At 52.8% G+C, this 20,516-nt stretch overlaps 1 protein-coding gene across 2 annotated transcripts; it reads right to left on the bottom strand.

Annotated features, from left to right (window-relative positions):
- Window positions 1-2,846: 2,846 nt before the first annotated feature.
- GGT7 (gamma-glutamyltransferase 7) lies at window positions 2,847-19,494 on the bottom strand. Of its 2 annotated transcripts, none has more exons than XM_056507667.1 (15): window positions 19,284-19,494; window positions 16,329-16,555; window positions 15,104-15,255; window positions 14,150-14,264; window positions 13,563-13,630; window positions 12,908-12,981; window positions 12,282-12,475; window positions 11,648-11,735; window positions 10,507-10,634; window positions 9,672-9,760; window positions 8,793-8,936; window positions 8,186-8,303; window positions 7,592-7,729; window positions 6,591-6,690; window positions 2,847-5,166 (listed from the first exon to the last, which is right to left on the bottom strand). In XM_056507667.1, exons 1-15 carry the CDS (start codon window positions 19,468-19,470, stop codon window positions 5,003-5,005), a joined length of 1,986 nt encoding a protein of 661 aa, XP_056363642.1. In that variant the 5' UTR covers window positions 19,471-19,494; the 3' UTR covers window positions 2,847-5,002. The 2 variants fall into 2 exon arrangements, with proteins under 2 accessions (XP_056363642.1, XP_056363643.1); XM_056507668.1 differs by lacking the exon at window positions 19,284-19,494 and adding an exon at window positions 17,088-18,868.
- Window positions 19,495-20,516: the final 1,022 nt, after the last annotated feature.

The raw sequence follows: 20,516 nt of genomic DNA, 5'->3' as shown, positions 1-20,516 counted from the left end.
TGAGAGAAAATTTCTTTGGTACCTCTTTCTTCCCCAAGTGACATCATGTTTTCCTTGTTTCATGAGACTCTTCTTAAACCAGCTGCACTGAACTTCCTCCTTCAGCCTCATCTTCCCCAAATGGCATTCCCCCAGCACAGAGACACCAGAGCACTGCTTCCAAAAATCTTACAAAAAGCTTCCCACTCCTGTTGCTGTGCTTGTCATGCCAGATTGTCCCTAGGATTCTCAGCTTGTTTGCTTTTATCTGTATTATGCACATTAATACCAGGCATGTCTCAAATCCCTCAACAAACAAGAACAAGCCAAATGCTATTTTCCAAAACCCAACTTTTCTGAAAGCACAATACTAAGGTGTCCCTCCTAGATCTGCTCAAGCCATCCAAGTGCTGTGACTTTCTGATCTCAGCTTGAGATCCCACACAGACAACTTCCCTGTGCCTAATCTCAGAGGGAGTTTACAAACAAGCCCTCCCTTCCTTAGCAGCCTGAGGCCTGTACATCCACTTCACTCTTCAGAGTATGATGCTTCCCATGGCTTCTGATGCTTCTGCTCACTGTGGGAAAGACCAGAACTGGTGCAGTCTCCACATAATTAAAATGAACCCAAATTGTCTTAAAATAGCCTTGTCAAAGGGAAAGTGGAGCTGAAGGGACACCAGGGTGACAGGACACAACCAGAGACATTTTTGAGGCATCTCTGCTGGGGACTGGAGTTGAAGGACCCCCAGGTGGCCTTGGCATCCACTGGCAGTGGGGAAAAGGGAAAAATGTGATATGGAGGAGCAAGAGGGAATAAATATGGGGCAGCTGCAGACCTGCCACACCACACCCCTGCAGGCTGATCTCCAGAGATGAGCTCACTGCCCAGCCTGGGATTCCTGGGTCTTGCCTAGGCTCTGTACAGCACAAACACAGGAGAAGCTGTGGCTTCCTCATCCCTGGCAGTGCCCAAGGCCAGGTTGGGCAGGGCCTGGAGCAACCTGGGACAGTGGAAAGTGTCCTTGCCCAGGGCAGGGGCTGGAACTGGATAATCTCTAACCAACTCAAACCATTCTGTGATGTTTTTTGTTTGTGGAACTCATCCAGGAGCAGACCTTCAGTTTGTTTGGGATGCTGAAGCTTTGCTGCAAAACAATGACACAGAATGATACCACAGCAGCTGCAGGGAAGGAGGGCTACCTGCAGCAAAGACAGGTGTTTGCTTCATTGTCCATGACAGAGCACAAACGAATTTGATATAATGACAATCAAAATCGTGGGTTTATTTACACACATTTTCATATGGCAGTATTTTCAAACAACAGCTATTACACAGAAAAATATCTTGGTATCTTAGGGTTGCAATGCAAGATGTAACCAGAAGTATGTAATCTATCACCTTCTGTTAAAACCAGGTGGGGCAGTGTTCTTTATTTCCAGGTGTGGAAGAGCATTCCAAAACTGCTGGAAATACCTGGGTGCTACAGGAGATCTTCCTGCTCCATCTGATTCCTTGCAAAACTTTACCAATCCCTATTTGAGATTCATAAAAGAGATGCAAGTTTCCTCTCAGAGTGTTTACCGAGGCCTGACTCCCCTTTGTCTCCTGCTCATCCCCCCCGAGTTGGGCAGCAGTGGAAGGGGGCTCTGAGATGGTCTGGGCAGTCTCCAGCAGGTACCCGGAGGGTGACCCGGCTGGCCAACACTCAGTGCCACTTTCAGACCTGCTGTCCCAGCTGGGGGACCCCTCAGGGTGACCCTGGCAGAGCTGCAGGACGCTGCTCATCACCCCTGGAGAGGGGGGACCCGAAGCTGCTGCCCCAGCTCTGGCAGCAGCGGCTGCTCTCTGTCCCCCCGCCGCCCCGGGGGAAGGACACGCTGCCAGAGCACAGGAGCCACGCTGTGCCCAGGGCTGCTTGTCCCCTGTCCCCTGTGTGCCAAGCCACACCAGCAGTGACTGACCACCCCAGAGTGCTGGGAGCAAGGCAGGCTCCAGCCCCTCTCCAGGTCTGGGATCCACGGGGCAGTGATGGGAACAGAACAGCACAGCCACACCCCAAAGCATCCTCATCCCTGTGCTGCAGGAGGGCACTGCTGCCTCCTGTCCCTCTCTGGCTGCTCACCGTGCCCAGGTGAGCAGCAGTGCCCAAAGCCACCAGGCATTTGTCACCAGCCTTGGGAGAAACATGGATAAAGTGATGGTGCTCAGGGGCAGAGCCTGGCTCCAGCACACACTGACAGGGAGCACTGCAAACCTGGGCAGAAACAAACTGGCCACGTTCCAGATTATAATTTGTCACATTTAGTAAAGGCATCTTTTAAAAATGTATTTACTTTCTTTGTGTTTATTTTGTTCCTTTTAAAATCGTTACTGTTATTCTCAGCCTCTTTGTATTTTGTGTTCTGAGCTCCTCATTGAGACTTCCACGACAAAGTTTCAGGACAAATTCTGCTTCAGAGCTGTCAGATGCCAGGCTGAAATCAGCACAGGTACTCTGCACACACATCTCTGCAATACAGCCCCTTATTTCACAATGTCCACCTCACCTATACCAAGAGAAATAACAGGTATTTCTTGGTACCTCATGTTAAATTTATCAGACTTTAAACTCATTAGATGTTAAATTCATCAGATCACAGCAGATGGGCTCAAAATACTAGAGACATAGGGCCCAGTCAGAAAATCAAAGATGTCCATGTTGGGTACATCTGTGCTATACTGATGCTGCTCTTAAACAGAAAAAATTGAGAAATAATTTGGAATACCTTTACTTCTCTTAGCCAAAACCCAGGGGCATAGGTCTCATCTTCCAATTATTTTCAATTTTTTCTTTTTTTGCAATGCAGGCCATGATCCAGCAGAACACTTTGGAACATGCTTTATTTTAAGATTCTGGGTAATTGCTGTGAAATTGTACTTTGAGACATAGGAGAGTGCCCTTTTGAATCAAGACCAAAGTCTTTTACTCCCAAACATATATACACATTATCCAGCATCAGAAATTGGTGAATTCAGTTAATAAGGAGGAATTTAATCTTTTAAAGTGTTCTGTGACATTTCATGCAAACCCCTGCACTGACAGTGACTCTACCACGTATTTTGCAGCTGTTCATAGAGAACCTCCATGCCCAAGGGACAGATCTGGGCTAGGACAGAGCAGAAACACCCAGATCATCTCCAGAGAGGTTCAACACACAGAACTGCCTCCTGCCCTTCCTGTGGAGCCTGGAGGGGTCTGCTCCAAGACACATCTATGAGCTCTCCTTCCTCAGGCAGTGACCAACTCTAGTGCTGATGGTGGAGAAACAAATAATAGATTTGGTGTCCCTGTGGTGAAGAAATTCTCTTCTTGGTGGCACAGAGCAGGTCACAGATTGTGCTTCCCCTGTCCCAGCTGAGGGCATGGATGCCCTAGGAACAGGAAATGCTGCTGCTGGTCCTGCCAGTGGGAGCTGCTCTGCTCCTCTCATGGGTGGCTGCACTTCAGCAGAGCAGGAAACACTCTGCTCTCACTCAGCCCAACGTGCTGCACTGCAGTGTTCTGAGATCCACAGCTCCCAGGTGGCAGGAACCATTAGTCCAGTTATCTGCCCTGTGGCCCTGACTACCCCAAAATCAGCCCATGGCACTGAGGGCTAGAGGTGGCACAAGCAAGGTGTCACAAGGTGCCTGGGGAGGAAGGTCAGGGTGAGTGACAAGATCATCAAATCAAAGAGCAAGACAACCATAAGCAGACATACATATATAATATGTACAGTGGTCATGGGTGCATTTGCACCATGAAGGAAAACATCACATTTTAGACTGCAGAACATGATCAAGCTCCAGAATTTTTTTAGTGCAAAGTGATTCAAACTTGCCAGCAAAAAAAGCAGGAAATGTCCAAATGTGGGCTGAATGACCAGGTGCAGATGTCAGCTGGGGTATTCTTCCCTTCTCAATTTCAGACACGAAATGCAAGAGCATTCTTTTATTTTCACTACATGTTGTGGACAAAAAATTATCTTGGTAGTGTTTGGTTTGGTTTGTACTTTTTCTCTCACTCTCTTCAGCTTTTCCAATAGATTCACTAGGACTAAAACACAGAGCTAAAGTACAGCCATTAATTCAGTCAGCAAAAATTCCCAAGCCTCTCTTGTAGGAATGACCCAGGCTTTAGGAACAGGCTGAGATAAGGCAGTGGAAGTAAAGCTGAACCCACCCAAATGCTCTCTTCAGTCCATGATCTGTGGTTTTTCACAACTCTGTGGAGTACTGCTAAGATATCTCAAAAAAATGTCTAAGAAAGTTAAACCTCGTCACCATTAGTCAGTGACAAGGTTGAACTTCTGTAAGAAAACTACTGGGAGATGCACAAGTTGTTAGAGGAAGAATTTGGTAGAGCTGTTGAAAACCATTGCTCTGGCTAGAAAATCAGATTGCCAGTGAGTCTGTGCAGCAACTGGATTCAAAATATTTACTGCCAAAATTCAAGGTATGCAGTGGTGTGAGCACAGGAACTTCCCTGGGATGCTGCATGCTGGTAAAAATCAGGTGGCTCAGATGGAGTATTAGAGGACTCCCCAGTATTCCAGCTGCAGGCACCTACAAACACTATCAGGCTATATTAATTACTGACTTACACTGGAGGCAAAGAAGGAACTTGGGAAAGACAGGGAGATGAGAATAATCATCATCAAAACTAACAGCAGCAGCAGCAGCTGCTTTTTCCCTTGCTCATGCTCCTGATCCCTGAAAGTAAGATGCTGGCTAGAACTGGGCTTTGGAAAGACTGAACTATTAGCAAGACTGCCAAAAGAAAAGTGCTCGTGCCACTCCAGTAACAAGGACAGGGCTGCTGCAATCCAAATAACTGAGAAATCAAAAGAGAGCTGGATGTTGGTGCTGTCCTCTGGTACTGTCAGGGTGGGGAGTGCAGAACCTCTTCCCAGCAGTGTGCAGGGCTGGAGAAGGGCCACTTCAGAACATGCACATCACTTGTGTGTCAGCCTTGCTCACAGAACAGGGCCCTGGGAGCTGCTACAAGGTTGTGGCCCCAGCAGCATCTGCACTCCTGGGGTCCTTCAGGCCAATGATGAAACTGTTGGTTCTCCTGGCCCCATGAACCAGGGATAACACTGGGACTTTTTCCACCTGATGGCCCCTGGCCACAAGAAATTCAATATCTTCTTCAGGAAACTCACCTGCAGGGATTTGAAAAGAGGAGTTGGTAACTGAAACCAGTGCTGCCTTTGATGCAAAGCTCTGTCTAACACTGCTGGGGTCTGCAGTGGGGGGAACCTGCCTGCAACCACTTCAGAAGATTCCAGCTGGGCAAGCCAAGGCCAGGAGCCCCTGCTTTGTACAGTGGGCTAGGGGAGGATCCACAACACCATTATAGGAAGATTGTCCTCTTTGGAAGAAGGGGCAGATATGTGGCTGACATGAATTGTAGTTATTCTTCTTAGAGAACACGAGGCAGTGCCCACTCTTAGTTACATATGAACAATTCTTAGTCAAAATAAGATGCAAGAGAGCTCAAAACAAACAACAGTAAAACAAGTTGCCAAATGATAAACTTTGTGCTGAGCCTCCCAACCTCCCCTGCATGTATTTCTTAATCTTCCAGCCATGTACCTCAGGTTGTTGCTCTTCTGCTTTTATTTGGTTCATTTGATGGTTTGTAATTTCTGTATGAGTAGAAGAGCCCAAGGCCCTGGAGCTGGGGGAGCAGCTGGACAAATGGAGCAGGGACACAGAAACCCCACTGGTATTTAAGCTTTATATGTTGTGTCCTAACATGCATCTTGTTGATGCCAAATGTCCAAACTGACAAACTTGTGAAGTTTTAGATTTAATTCAATTTTAGTTTCCAAGTCTGCAGGGCACACTGCAGGACAGATCCTTTTTAGATTTTTCCTCTGAAACTGGAAAACCCAGAAACTTTTGCTATTTGGTGTGGAATGAGAACCAAATTTCACTTATGGTTTGCTCTGGTGAAGTTTGGGGCAGTGTGAAAAACTCCAAATAGACCAAGACTTACAGTAACAAGGACAAGAGCTAACAGTACAGACTGCAGAGTGCCAGCACTGATGTCAGCACTGTAAAGCCACAGGCCTTGCCATAAGCCTTGCCTTCTCCCCAGCTTCTGGAATTAGGAGATATGGACTGAAAAATGAAGGAGTATAATTTATGTATGTGGGAACAAAGTGCAGGAAGCTTTGAGCAAATGTCTGGGTGAAGCTGAGGCTGAAATCTTGTTGATTTGGATATTGTCCATGGCATCTGATCTCCAGAAGGATTTAAGGACAGGACAAGGCCACTGTCAGGGGATGAGGTGGCACAGAGGGAGGGTTGGGGAGAAGCACCTGAAAGAGCTTGGAGAGGTGGTGCTGGAGGGGTCAGGAAGCCTTTCCAGGACAAGAGGGAAAGGACATGGCTCAGCAAAGGCTCCAAGCTTTGAAGAAGTTGAATTCTGATTTTTGTCTTTTCCAAAACCCTCCACACCCCTGGAACCCTAGGAGGTGGTGACCTGTGGTGATTGCTTTGCAGTGTGCTAGGAAAATCCTGCTCTTTCCCTAAACCTGCTGGATTTGAAGGCTGCACCCCACCCCATGTCCATACTCACTGTCAACCTGCAAGGTGTTGGACTGAAGCTGGGGGTGAAGTCGACCAAGTGACAAACTTTCACTCAGATTCTTGTGAAATGATAAAACGTTTACCAAAACCTGCAAGAGAATAAATTATCCTCAATCATTTACAAAGTGATGAGAATAGGAGCAGCCAACTTCCTGAGCATTCCCAGATGTTGGTGGCTCCAACATCTGCACATGCAGCAGGCAAAGGAGATTTTGAACCTTTTACTAAAGTGCATGAACTGCTGCACACACTAAGAGCTCCTTGGAATAGGGCCTGTGTGTTATTGCTTGTAAAGCAGGATATGTTCAGGGTTGCATGGGCTTGTGTGTCTGGAACATGATGTAAGCTCTAAAGAAGTGTTTGTTACAGCCAAATGCTCAGCATGTGACTTCTCCAAACAAAGCACTAGGAAGCAGCTCTTGGCTTTGGTTTTGCTCTGAATAATGCTTTCCAAAAGGTAAGGAAACTGGGAGCCCTTCTCAGGCTTTTCTTTTCAGCAGTCCATTGCTGCTGTACATGGAATCAAGCTACTGGCAAGTACTTCACCTCGTTACAAATCATAAATTAAGAGGAACTGCCCAATTTGTATTCAGTGTTGAGCTGGAAGAATTCAGTTGGGAATGCCCTAAAAGGAGTTTTTCATGTGGAAAAGGGCTAAAGGGCTGCCAGGTTCCTGCAATTCTCTGAATAACAAAATGCTCCTTTTTTTCTTAATCATCCTTAAGATGAGTTTTGAACAGGTATCAGAATGACAAAAGCCATTATAGATTTTGCCAAAATGATGCTCCTCTACAATTATCAGTGGTGCCACCAGGAGAAGTGCAAGAAGAGTAAACTGGTAACCCTTAGATATTTGAAAGAACCAAAGTGTGGAACTGGTGACACCAAAGACTGAACCAGTAATCTGTGGCCACCAGTTCTGACCCAGCCTGGGCCAATGAGTAAGGGAAAGGAGGGCACCCAGCTGCTGTGGGAGGACTCAGTACCAACCTGGAGGATGCTGCTCAGGGCTCTGTCCCCGTTGTTGGCCCCCAGGCACAGGTAGGTGCCACACATCCCCTCCGAGGGCCTCACAATGGTGGGCAGCAGGAAGGAGCGCGGCCGCTTCCCGGGCTGAAGGACGTTCTGCTGCAGTTGGAGAAAAGTTGCACCAAAAAAATGTCAACAAGCCAACTTCCACAGAAAAACCTGGAACTCTTCCAAAGAACCACCCCAGCAAAGGTCTACATTTGTTTCTATCCAAGACCTGAAGACATTTTTCCTGCTACCTGTTACTTTTTAACCTGCAGAGCAACAATTAATGCAAAGGGTCCTTAATTCCAGTCCACACTGCTACTTAAAGTGCATCTGGACTGCAGGGAAAGTAGGTAACAGTGGGGTTTGACAATTCTACACTGCAATAATAACTGATGGGCATGGAGCCCTCTGTTTTCCCACCTTCAGTGGCTCATATAATGAAAAGTAGCTTTCTACAGGCTGTTGTCTTTGTTATTAATAAGGCATTAAGTAGCTTCCCTATTGTGAAGATGAGAATAAAATTGGGAAAACAAAGGTAAATAAAGAATTTGTCATGTCATTCATTACCAGCCTGGGAATGGAGTGGTTCATTGTTTTATTTTGCCAGGAGAAGTCCAACATCTGGCTGTTCAGGAGGATTCCAGAGGGTGTTACTATTCCACTGCCAAAGGGACGGTTCAAAGAACTGAAAAGAACCACAAAAGAATTTCATTAAAATCATCCCAGAGATTTTTGTACATCTTGAGGCTTTCAGGGCTCCACCTTGTCTTGACAGAGATTCTTTGGTGGTTCTCTAGGGCTGGTGAGACTGAGAAGAGACAATTTCCATGCACTCAGGAGCAGGAGCCACGTATGCCACAACAGCCCTGTCCCACTCTCTGTGTTTGAGGATTCCCTTTGCTGGGATGGATCTGCCTCCACCAGTCCTACATTTGCCATCATGTCTCCCCCAGGGAGCAGATACAGGCCACTCCAACCATGTTTCATTGTCAGAGGGTTCCAAGATTGCAGCACCAGCCCACACATCCCACCCCATCTCTCCCATTCCTCTGCTGCAGGACTGACTGGGACAGAGCCCAGCTGCTCCAGGTCTGCTCCCACCCTGTCCTGCTGAACTCTCCCTCCTCCCTGCTGGCTCCCTGAGCTGGCTGTGGAGGGGAGGCCAACCCTGTACCTCAGCAGGGCCACGATGAAGTCGTCAGGGCCCATGACCAGGACCTGGCTGGCGGCGGTGCCGCTCCGCAGGGCGGGGCGCGGCTCGGGCGGGACGGGCTGGGAGCCATCGATCAGCTGCCGCAGGGAACTGGCTTCTGATTTACTGCAGCAAGCACAGAGGGACACAGGGGAGCAAGCTGTGAGCCTGGGAGCTGGGCATGGCGTCCTACACAGCTGCAGCCTGGGGCTGAGTGAGGATGGGGCTGCTTGGGCTCACCCTGAGGAAGGGAGGGGGACAAGGTGGCTCAGGCTGCACAGAGAGGAACTCAGTCTGCCATGAACCTCCAAAGGCTCTGGCCATGCTGTGTGCCCCCCCCAGGAGCACACCCATCCCAAAAGGCCAAGGTGACAACCCCAGCTGAATGTCAGTCTCCGCTGGGAGGACAAGTCAGGCCCAGCCCAGGCACCAAGCCTGGCTAAACCTGGCTCTGAGGTGGGAGGCTGGGCTGAAACCCCAGGCTTGGCCTCTCCTGCACATCTGGGTGCTCTGCAAAGCCCTGAGCCCCACAGTGGGGCAGGGAGAGGCAGAAGTGGCACGTGTGGCCATGCCCATGAGTCTGAGCCACTCAAAGGGAATGTTTAGAGGTGTGGCAAAGTGGGAGGAACCCTCAAGCTCAAGTTGGCTCCAGGAAACCTGTGAGTGAGGACATCCTGTGACCCATCCCCAGAGCCCTGCAGTATCAGTGATCCTTGTGAAAGAATGAGCCCTGGGAGGACACTCAAGGTCTGACCTTTCCTTCATAAAACAGGAGAAGAAAAAGCTCAGGACACAGCAAACCCAGGAATAATATCCAACCCACACATCCTGTGTCACTGTGCCTGCCCTCCTCAGACATACCTCACCATGCCTTCTGCTGTGTGAGTGACAGACACGTCACCAGATGGGTCTCCCAGGTTGCTCGCCAGGCTCAGGGCTATTTTTAGTGTCTAAAGAAAGAAAGGAAAGAAAGGAAAAGAGGAAGAGAGGGAGAGGAGAGAGGAAAAACATTAATATGGCCCCGGAAATACAACTTCTGATACCTGTTTTAGTTTGGTGTATCTGGTGTCCTGTTTTCTTGGTTAAAGCTTAATCACCAGAAGTCTGGGTTCTGGGAATACCTCAGTGCAAAGGCTGCCACATGTGGGTAGAGCCTCAGTCTGGCATGGCAAACTGTGCTGGGGGAGCCAAGGGAATCCAGAAGCATTTGTACAACCACAGAATCACAGAATGGTTGGAGTTGGAAAGCACCTCAAAGCTCATCACATTCTACCCCTCTGCTGTGGGCAGGGACACCTTCCCATGTTTCTCCAACCTGGTCTTGGCTGCTTCCAGGGATGTGGTAGCCACAGCCTCTCTGGGCAACCTTGGGAGCTCTGCAATGGCCAGGGCCACTGCAGCTCAGAGGTGGAGGAACCTGGGACCACCCTCAGGTGCTGTAGGGTCATTCTGCAGAGATGATCGTATGTAAGAAATGGACAAAGCCACAGTTTGTTCTGAAAAAGTTCTTCCTAAGCAGGAAAGATCCTCCTACTCAGCCTCTGAGACAGCAGCACTGCTCAGTTTTACTTCTTAGCACTCTATTTGCTCATTCTCTTCTGGGAATAACCCACAAACATTTTTGTACAATCACAAAATAAATAAGTCATTCTCTAGCAGCACAAGCAATTCAGCCCAGTGTTGAACCTCCTCTTACCTCTGCTATCCAGTGTAAGATATTCCCTCTGGATCCTTGCCTTGTGATGTTAAAGCCCTCGAGAATGTTCAGTGCTGTGATCAGTGCAGGACCTGCATGTGGAGGTGGGGGGGTGAAAACAAGGTGCCCTGTGGAGGGAAGAGGAATGAAGCTGCTTTTGTCAGATACCATCCAGTGAGAACACTTGTCCATGAATCAGTGACCTTGAGGAGGGGGAAACCCTTCCAGATTCGAGGGGAAATTATAGAAAGCAACATGATTTGAGAAGGGTTCCCAGAACATCCCTGTTATATCTTTCTGTTTCTTCATGAAGGATGAAGGAAGTTCAAACCTCCAAAAGTCAGTTCTTATTGGCTGGCTGTTGGTTTCTAGACTGCACTATGGAAGAATGGAGATAGAATCACAGAAAAACCAGACTGGTTTAGGTTGGAAGGGACCTTAGAAGCCATTCAGACCCAACCCCTGCCATAGGCAGGGACACCTTCCACTGTCCCAGGTTACTCCAAGCCCTGTTCAACTTGGCCTTAGGCATTTCCAGGGATCCAGGGGCAGCCACAGCTGCTCTGGGCACCCTGTGCCAGAGCCTCACCTCCCTCACAGGGAAAAATTGCTTCCTGACATCTAATCTAAATCTCTTTTCTTTTATCTGAAATAATTCCCCTTGTCCTGTCACTGTCTGCCCATGCTAAAAGTCCTTTTCCCTCATTTTTATAAACCCCTTTTACATACTGGAAGGCCACCTAAAAACGGGTTTGCAACATTACAGCTATAAGGAGGGTAAATACAGGGAGTGCTAGAAAAGAATGACATTTTAGAAACTCCTTGCATAAAGTCAGCTTTTTTCCCTTTGGGAATTGTCTTCAGCTGTAAGTCCAGCTTCTATTAAGAAATTGCACCAAGATATGACCATGTTGCACCTTTAGACTTTCAAGGGAAAAAAGCATTTCAAAGAGCTGAAAATCTCCTGAGCCACCCATGACACATCAGTGTCAGCAGGGAACAGCAGGAAACTCCCTGGAAGGCCTTTCTGCAGACATTTCAGGACAGCTTTGACTTCAGCTCTTGTTCAAGGCTGTTGCCACCCCTTGCAAGGTGAAGAGAACTTTCCTCTGGAGCTGCATGGCAATGGGTGAGGGTGTACCTCGATAGATTGTGTGCACAGGCTCCTCCACAGTGACACTGTAATTGCTGAAATCTTCCTCCACCAACACTCCTCCATAGCTGTGGACCTGCAGGAGAGCAAAGCAGTGCACACTGAGCAGGGGCCAAGGCTCCCTGTTTGCTGGGGACTTTTTTCAATAGAATTACTTTGTCTGTTCTGATACGTTTTTCCAGAGCACCTCTAACAGGAGTTAAATTAGGGAAACCCCAAGTGGGACCAAGCCTTTTTAATCCTCTACTCACAAGACTCACAGCTGTTTTTTTAAACCATCTTCCCAGAGTCTGTATCCTACAGTCCTATTAACCACAACAATTTGTTTCTTAACAGCCTCTCACTCTGGGGAAAAAGGCTTTGTCACCCAATTGAACAGAGCCCAGAGCCCAAACTGATTTTTGTTTTCCTTCCAGATTGTCTTGGTTATAGAGGAAATGGAGGTTTCCCTTCTGTAGACTGTGGGAATGGCCTGTGTGTCACTTACACCACTGCAGGGACAGGAAAGGAAAGGGATGCATCTGTCCCCATCGTTGTGCTGGCACTTGGCTTATCTCCAGCTTGTCACCTTGGGCAGGTGGCAGCCCCAGGCCAGCAGGTGACAGGGGCAGTCCTGGCTCACCTCAGAGATCATCTCCTGGGTCAAGTTTCCTCTGTAGAAGGCTGAGACCCCTTCTGCCCCCAGCAGCTGCAGCACGGCCGCCAGGTCCGGGCGCCGGACGAACATTCCCGGCAGCAGGGGCTGCCCAGCCGGCAGGAAGAGCTCCTGGAACCGCCCAGAGAAGTTCAGCTCCTTCAGTTCACTCAGGGCTCTGGCTGCAGGTGAGAACGGGAAGGATATCCAGAAAAGGCAGGGATCAGGAAGGTGCAGAGGACCTGGAGTCACTGTGCACCTGATGGGGATGTTGAAGGCCTGCTGCTCCCTTTGGCTCTATTGCAAAACTAGACAGGAGCTGGATGGTGGGTCCTCTGGAACTGGGAACAAAAGCCAAAGAAACCCCAGCACCCTTCCCTGCCTGGCCCTGGGCACTGCACAGTGGCTACTCTGCCCTGGCTCTGCCCAGCCATGGCAAAGGGCTCCCTTTTGGCTGGCACCACGCTGTCCCCTAGCAGGCTGTGGCTCACACATGCTCAGCTCCCAACACCATCCATCTCCAGGTCCACAAGGCCCTGATTTGCCATGCCTAACCCCCTGCATCCCAGCTGCCCTGTGCTGGGGCACAGGGTACTCACCCACCAGGGACTCACCCAGCTCATGTGTGACGTTAAAGCCGTTCTGGGCGACACCGGCCGTGAGGCTCAGCAGCTCGGACCAGGGGAGCCTGCCAAAGGAGAGGGGACAAGGAGAAACGGGCCTGGGGAGCTGCAGTGAGGCAGGGTGGTGGGGAGCAAGCACAAGGCTCAGCTCTGCACTCAGGGGCTCCTGGAAGACCAGGCTATGGGGCCAGCAGTGGCCAAAAGGAGCACTGAGCTTTCAGTGCTTGTGTTTCTCCTCAACAGGATCATCTCAGTGCTCCAGAAAGGAATGGCAGTGCATGGATGGGGAAGGGGTGTCTCAGCAGCAAGATCTCAAGCCAGGCTCTGGTCCTGAGCAAGTCAGATACAGATCCCTCTGTATCCCAACAGAGCACCAAAGGTAGGCACACCTCTAACAGAACACTTACCGTACATCTTCTTAGTCAGAATTTCACTTTGTAGAAAATATGACCAAGATGAATTTTTTATTTTGTACATGAAATAGCAAAAAAAAAATTAAACATCTCTTTCAACACAAGCCTCCAAGTACCTCTCAGCTAATGGTTTTGACTGGTGGCTGAGAAAATGGTGTGATGGCAAGGCCTCATGTGCTTCCAGCTCCCCACGAGGACCCCAGGGCACAGCCTGTGCCAGCCTTGTGTCTTACCTGCCATGTAACTGGTGTGCCTGGTGCATTCCTTGGATCATGCCTGGCACCCCCACGAGCAGACCTGGCTGTAAAATAGGAAGGATAAAAAGGAAGAGAGTAATCTCCTTTCCATGAGGACATGGGACACCATCCCCAGTTGCAAGTGAAGGAGGTGCAAGTCATGTTTACTCTGGAATTATCTGCATTGTTAGGAGAGGGGAAGAGGCCTGTAACAACACACTTTACTATGGAATAAAAAGTTTTTTGGAAGAAGAACAATCTTGTTCTCAACCCAGTTTAGTCAGGAGAGAGAACTCAGAGAATGGCCTGGGATTATGCTCCTTCCTGGGGCTCTTGTTATCCCAGCACCCTGCTGCCACACAGACATGCTTCTTTATTCCCCAAAGCTCTGCAGGCATCTTGGGGCTGATAAAGAAGTGTTCTCCCTAGATTCCCCATGCCTGTAGGGCCCAGAATCTCCCATGATGAAAAAGACCTCTCGTTGCTTTGCTGGACATCTGCCACTCAGGCTGAAATTTGGGAGGGAGGAGAGCTGGAGACAACAGCAGCCCTGGAGGCAATGGCTGAGGGATCCTGGCTCTCACCTTGGTGTCGTGCTGCAGGTCCCCTTCCAGCGGGATGCCCAGGGGAGCCACCTCTCGGAAGTCGATCACCCAGCTCCGGTTCTTGCGGATGTCGTGGACCAGCATCACCCCGCCCCTGCGGCGAGAGAGGCCAGGGCGTGGCACGGGCGGCTCCCGGTGCCGCATGGCTCGGGTGGCTCTGGGGCCAGGCCGGTCCCGTGTGACAGGGGGCGCTGGGGCAGGGCCCGGGGGGGCCGGAGGAGCAGGAGTGCTGCTGTCCTTCGCTAGGGTACACACCAGGACAGCCACGGCAGGCTTGGTGCGGGACACAGGCAGCCCTGTGCTGAGCCCGGTGAGGCTGCAGGAATCCCTGCCTGCCTGGCCAGGGAGCCACTGGCTCTGTTCCACTCCAGATTGGGACCAGCTGGGTTTTCTTTCTAATCTTGCCACAAAAGAGGGTGTTTGCTTACAGCATCCAATGGGTGGTGCAGCTGGAGCAGTGATCAGGTGGCTTGGGTTTATGCAACGCTCCTGAGCCCTCCTGCAGAGTCAGGAGTACCAGGCTTCCACTGCCTGATGTCAGAGCCTTGGCACCACACCCTAAGCCTGGCACTGCCACAGATGCATTTCTCAGCTGCAGAGGGACTTTTTACAAGGGCAGATAGTGACACAACAAGGGGGAACGGCTTTACACTGACAGAGGGCAGGTTTACATCATGCATTTGGAAGAAATATTCCTCTGTCTGAGGGGGAGGAGGTGGGGACACCAGGCACTGGTGCAGGCAGCCCCATCCCTGGAAGTGTCCAGGGTTGGGTGGGGCTTTGAGCAACCTGGGATAGTGGCAGGTGTCCCTGCCCATGGCAGGGGGTGGAACTGGATGGGCTTTAAGGCCTCCCCAACCTAAACCAGGGATTCTGTGAAACGCTCCCTTGAGGACACTGAGGATGAGAGCAGGGGAGAGTGCTCACACTTACCCTCCCAGCCCCGAGGCGTGGGGGTTGACGATGCCGGCGCAGAGGGCGGAGGCGATGGCCGCGTCCACCGAGGAGCCGCGCCGGGCCAGCACGCGGGTGCCCAGCGCCGTGCAGGGCGCCGCGTCCGTCACCACGGCCCCGCGCGGGAACAGCTGCCACGGGAGAGGCCACATCTGCTGCTGCCGCCACGTCTGCACCCACCCAGGTGGCACCCACAGCCTGGCACCAGCCAGAGGCTGATCCAGCAAACACCACTGGGAACCGTATGTCCCGCGGCACAGAGCAGCTGCAGGCAGCCATGCCACCGGTTCAGACAGCTTTCCACACTCCACGCGCCGAGCTGGGGGCCGTGTCTCCCTCTGCCCCCCACAAGCCCAGAGGCTGCTTGCTCTGCACCAGGCAGTCACTGGGAATGGGGATACAGCTGCAAAGAATGCAGCACGCCCCTAGGACCACTGCTTGTTCTCATCCTTGCGCCAGTGCTGTGCTAATGCAGTCACACGATGTTTTAAAGAGCTGGTTCCATCCCTGTGGCACAAATTGCAGCATCTCAACAAGAGCCAGGCTGGCTGGGGACAGGCAAAGACAGAAGGGCCGTGGCAGCATGTGGAGATGGTGATGGTGACTCCTGGCTGACTGTGACCCTGGCAGAGGTTCTGCAGGAGGATCCAACCCTGTGGCCATGCTGCCTTGGCTCTGCAGTCTAGCACTGGGCTGTGGGACAGATTAGCAGGAGGTTCACCTCTGTTTTCAGCTCTTTCCCTACTTGATCCTGAATGAATCTTCCAGAGGTGAATCTGGGCATGTCTGCCCATAATCAATAAAACTCTGTCCAAGTGGACAAGATGCCTAATGTTTAACTTAGGATTATTTTCTGAAAGCATTCCCATCTAGCTCAAATCACAGATGGAGTCACAGCAGTGGGGTTGTCTGTTCCCTCCCAGCAGCACCCCCAAGCCTGCCTGACACACACCACCACATCCTGGCCAAGAGGCAAGCTCTGACAGTCTGGCTTGGCTCTCCAAGCAAAACCTCCAGGGGCAGGAAAAGGCTTTCAAGCCAATTTGGGGTGGAACCAGTGGGAGACTGAACACCCAGGGCCTCACTGACACCAGCCATGGCTCCCCAGTACTCCCCTTGCTGAACTGCTGACCAGGAGAAAAGTCAGGGAGCTCTCCCATCTTTGGAGCCAAAGCCCAACCACAAAGCCATTGTTCTGTCTTACCTGAGGGTCCCCAAAATAGATCTGCATGATGAGGGCCACGGTGACCCCGGTGGCGAAGGTCAGGCAGGCGGTGATGATGACGGTCAGCCCGTCCTGCCGGCAGCTGCAGTCCCCAGAGAAGGGATCCTTGCTGGTCTCCTGCAGAGGGGACACGTCCTGGCTTCCCATCTCTGAGGAGGACGAGGGCAGGCGCTGCAGCCGTGCAGACTTCAGGAAGGACTCTGGGTCTTTGTGGGCAGCAGGGAGAAAACAAGTGTGAGTTATTGAGCAACCTGGGGCTCTTATTGCAGTGTTTACCCAGCATGAACACTACACTGAGCCCCTTCCAGCATAGCTATCACCTTCCCTATTGATCCCAGCTCTCAGGAGCCTTTCTGGCTCAGATACTGCTTTGAATCATTTTACTGATCCTTTTCTTAAGCTCCTAATTATTCCAAACTGATTTCCCTGGAGAAAAAGAGAGACAAAAAACCCCTTGAATTTTACTCCATTTCAGTCCATTCATCAGTCTTCAGTGATAGGCCCACTCCTATGCTCCATTTGGAGGGGTTCTTAACACAGCAAACAGGTCTCTGAAATGCAGCAGAACTGAAGAAGAAGAAACTAAGATTTTTTTAAAAGATGCAGCTGCTTTACTTGGAGCTGTGATTGAGCTAAAGTACCTGAGCAAAAGAGGTAGAGCAAAACAGAGGTAAAGCAAAACATTTGTCCTGGGCACAGAAAACAGCTCTAGGGAAGCGAGGGCAGAGAAGAGCAAACCTGCAAACTGGAGGCCTCAGAACATCCACTCGCTCGCTGCAGGAAGGACTCTGCTTTAATTCCTTGCTTCCTCTGGCAGATGAGGCCCACTGTGAAATGAAGCCACGCTCTGGACACCCAGCTCCAAGATGGCAAAGCAGTGGGGCATGGGTTTGCTGGGCTTCAGCAGGATGAAAAAGTCTCTTTTTTGCTCTGAAAGATGCCTTGAATGTCTGTGAGTGTCAGCTGCTGCCCTTGTGCTGGAAGGACAGCAGCTAAGGATGTCCTGCCTGTCCTGGTTGCTGCCAGGCACACAGAGCTGCTGGGGCAGCTGCCAGGTCCTGCCCATCCCTCATGGGCTCTGAAGGAGACCCAGGAGCTCAGGGCATCATCCAGGCCTCCAGGAAGAATTTTTTCAGGGGTTGCAGTGCCCTGTGCATCCACAGTGGAAAAAGAGGGGCATCAAGTGGAAAAACAAGATGAGAAGCTTTTCCCTCCACACAGATCTTTCCTGGGTTTGGAAAAGGAGAGGGGAGTGAGCAGGAAAGCCCACATTCCCTATCAACTGCCTGTCTGCTCTGGCAGGTGTATTGCCCTGGGCACTGCCAGCCCAGTCCTTGTCATGGCACTAACAGGACCTGGCTGCAGCTCTCCTGAGGCCAGGGAGGGAAGGAGTTTTAATTTCAGTGATATTGCAACCAGGAGTAAACTCTCATAGCCAGGGAATCCCCTCAGGATGAATTTAATCTCATTTGTGCTGTGGTGGTTTATGAGTGGGACTGGGAAAAGCTCAGCTTTTCCAGCCTGAGCCTCTGAGAACACACTGAGCCTCTCAAGGGCTTGTCTGGTCTAAGGGAGCTGGACTGAGTGGCAGGACTGGTTGGTGGCCTACATGGGGGCCACAACTAGCCTGGCAGGGGCTGCCATTGGGGTGAGATGTCCCCTGGCACACCTGAGTGAGGCCCCAGCCCAACCTGCAGGGAAACAGTGAGGAGTGACTGGCCTCCTCTGCCAGTCCCTCCAGGACACCATCCCTCCACTCTGGTGACAGGCCAGCCATGCAGGAGGGGACATGAATACCTAGGAAGCAACTGTGGAAGAGGGCAGACCATAGCCCTCCCACCATGAAGCACATCCACACTCTGCCACAGACATCCTGTTTTTAGTCTCTGTGACCACTGGTGTTGCATAGGGACAGCAGAGCTGTGGTGTGGGGATGGGAGCTTCTGGAAGGGGTCACTTGGGAGAAGGGGGAGCCAGAAGCAGCTTGCACAGCCAATGCAGAGCTGCCCACCCCACTACCAGTGTGCATGCTTTGAAAGAGAAGCCACCAAATCCCACTTGGCTTCTGTGGGGCTGTGAAGGAGTTGTGGCTTTATGGGGAAGCCAATGCTTTGGAGAACCAGGGCCACCTCAGGTCTGGAGCTGCTGCAGAGGAGACAGCAGAGACTGGAGCTGCTGCTGGGCTCTGCAGGTGCTCCTGCAACAAGTGCCAGGAGAGCAGCAGCAGTCTTCTCCAGCTGCCCCACCTGCAGGCATTGGCAGTGCCAAAACTGCACCAGATTCTGGGGGTGTGACAGAGGCCTCGTGCTTCCAGGAGTGCTTTTCCCCTGCCCTGCAGGCAGCAGGGGATGGTCAGGGGAGCACAGGGTGGGAACGGGCAATGGGAGCTTCACCCGTGGGCACGGTGGGACAGGGCAGAGGGCAAGGGGCGCCTGGGGTGTGCAAACATGGGCTGGGGCTGACAGGCACCCGGCCTGGGAACAGCCCCAGGGGGAAGGGAAACACCACTCGAAGAAACATGACATCCTCTCTCCACTATTGAGGAGGAAGCAATCGGTTAAAAATAGGCAGAGGATTTTCTTACAGATCAAACGATCATCTGACTTTATTCCAGCTGAGAACCGGAGGGATGGAGCATCCCGCGCGGAGGGATGTGCAAGGAGCACGCCAGGGTGGGGGGATGCTCAAGGAGCATGCAAGGAGGCCCTGCACAAGTGGTCCAGGCTGGAAGGCCACACTGTCTGGGAGAGCACATTCCAGGCTGCCCTGGGAGGCTCTGCGTGAACCCCCGGATCTCTGGCTGCCTTCCGTCCCTCGGGGTGAACGCGGGGCCGGGGCCCGGGGACGGCGGGAGCCCGGGGAGCCCCGCTGCGGGCTGGGGCCGAGGGCCGGGGGTGCCGAGGGCCGCGGGCGGGCTGTGCCGCCGCCCCTCACCCGTGTCCTGCTCGCCCAGGAACGCGTCCTCCTCCTTGCGGGCGCGGAGGCCGCTCTCGGCCGCGCCGCTCGGCTCCTCCTCGGGCAGCCGCGGGAAGCTGGTGATGCTCATGTAGTCCACGGGCGAGCCGGCGGCCAGGGCCCGCTGCCGGCCCGGCACCGCCTCCGCCGCCGCCGGCACCGCCATCGCCGGGCCACGCCGAACCGGGTCACGCCGAGCCGGGCCAGCCAAGCCGGGTCGGACCCACCGCTCCCGGCCCAACGGAGCCGCGCCGGGCCGGGCAGGGCCGCCGGAAGGGGCGGGACCGGGCAGGGCCGGCTCCACCTGAGGAGCTGAGGGCGGGAAGGGCCGCTCCGGCTGCCCGCGTTGTGCTGGGTGCTGTGGGGGCTGCGGGGGCCGCTCCGGCTGCCCGGGCTGTGGGGGCTGCGGGGGCCGCTCCGGCTGCCCGCGTTGTGCTGGGGGCTGCGGGGGCTGCCCGCGTTGTGCTGGGTGCTGTGGGGGCTGCGGGGGCCGCTCCGGCTGCCCGGGCTGTGGGGGCTGCGGGGGCCGCTCCGGCTGCCCGCGTTGTGCTGGGTGCTGTGGGGGCTGTGGGGGCTGCGGGGGCCGCTCCGGCTGCCCGGGCTGTGCTGGGGGCTGCGGGGACAGCCCGCACCGCGACCCGCGATCGGCGCGGAGGGCAGCGGCCGGGCCCGGCTCCAGCCGCGGCTGTTCCGCGCTCCGAGCCCCTCTTCCTTCGCCCCACGCAGGGGGGATCAGCGCCGGCCCCACCGCGCCAGGCGGGTTCGCGTTCCGGGACAAGCCTCCGAGGTGCTGGATCCGGGATTCCTCAGTCCTGCCTCCAGAAGGCTGGAAGAGTTTTCCAGGGGATGTGCGGGGACATTGTGCCGCTGCCACAGCCGGTCCGTACAGGAGGCTCCCATGTCACCTCTTGTCGCGGCGTAAGGGGACACTCAGCGGGACATCGGCGGGAGATGCCCTGACACTGCCCAGAGCAGCCGCGGCTCTGCTGTCCGCAGCCTTCCTTCCATCGCTGGCTGCTCGTGCGTTCTCCCTGAGCTGGAGACCGTGGTTCCCGCCCCAGCACAGGGGTTTGGGTTGGCGTTGTTTGCGGGTGCAGCTGGCCAGGCTCACCCATCACGGGTGGCTCTCTGCTCCTGGCTCCAGCAGCACCGGCACGGGTGTCAGGAGGGGCTGAGAGTTGTGGTGGATTTACATGCATTGAGGGGCCTGGA

This window comes from Oenanthe melanoleuca, chromosome 20 (genome assembly GCF_029582105.1).
Source record: "Oenanthe melanoleuca isolate GR-GAL-2019-014 chromosome 20, OMel1.0, whole genome shotgun sequence".
Lineage (NCBI taxonomy): Eukaryota > Metazoa > Chordata > Aves > Passeriformes > Muscicapidae > Oenanthe > Oenanthe melanoleuca.
The sequence above is the reverse complement of the archived record's forward strand: the minus strand, read 5'-3'. Positions and strand labels throughout refer to the sequence as shown.

Coding starts and splice junctions, on each gene's coding strand:
- GGT7 (XM_056507667.1), bottom strand. CDS start 19,470: ATGGCGGTGCCGGCGGCGGCGGAGGCGGTGCCGGGCCGGCAGCGGGCC. Junction 16,556..19,283: donor CCTGGGCGAGCAGGACACGG/GTGAGGGGCGGC, acceptor CTGCCCACAAAG/ACCCAGAGTCCTTCCTGAAG. Junction 8,937..9,671: donor ACAGCAGAAGGCATGGTGAG/GTATGTCTGAGG, acceptor TGCTTGCTGCAG/TAAATCAGAAGCCAGTTCCC.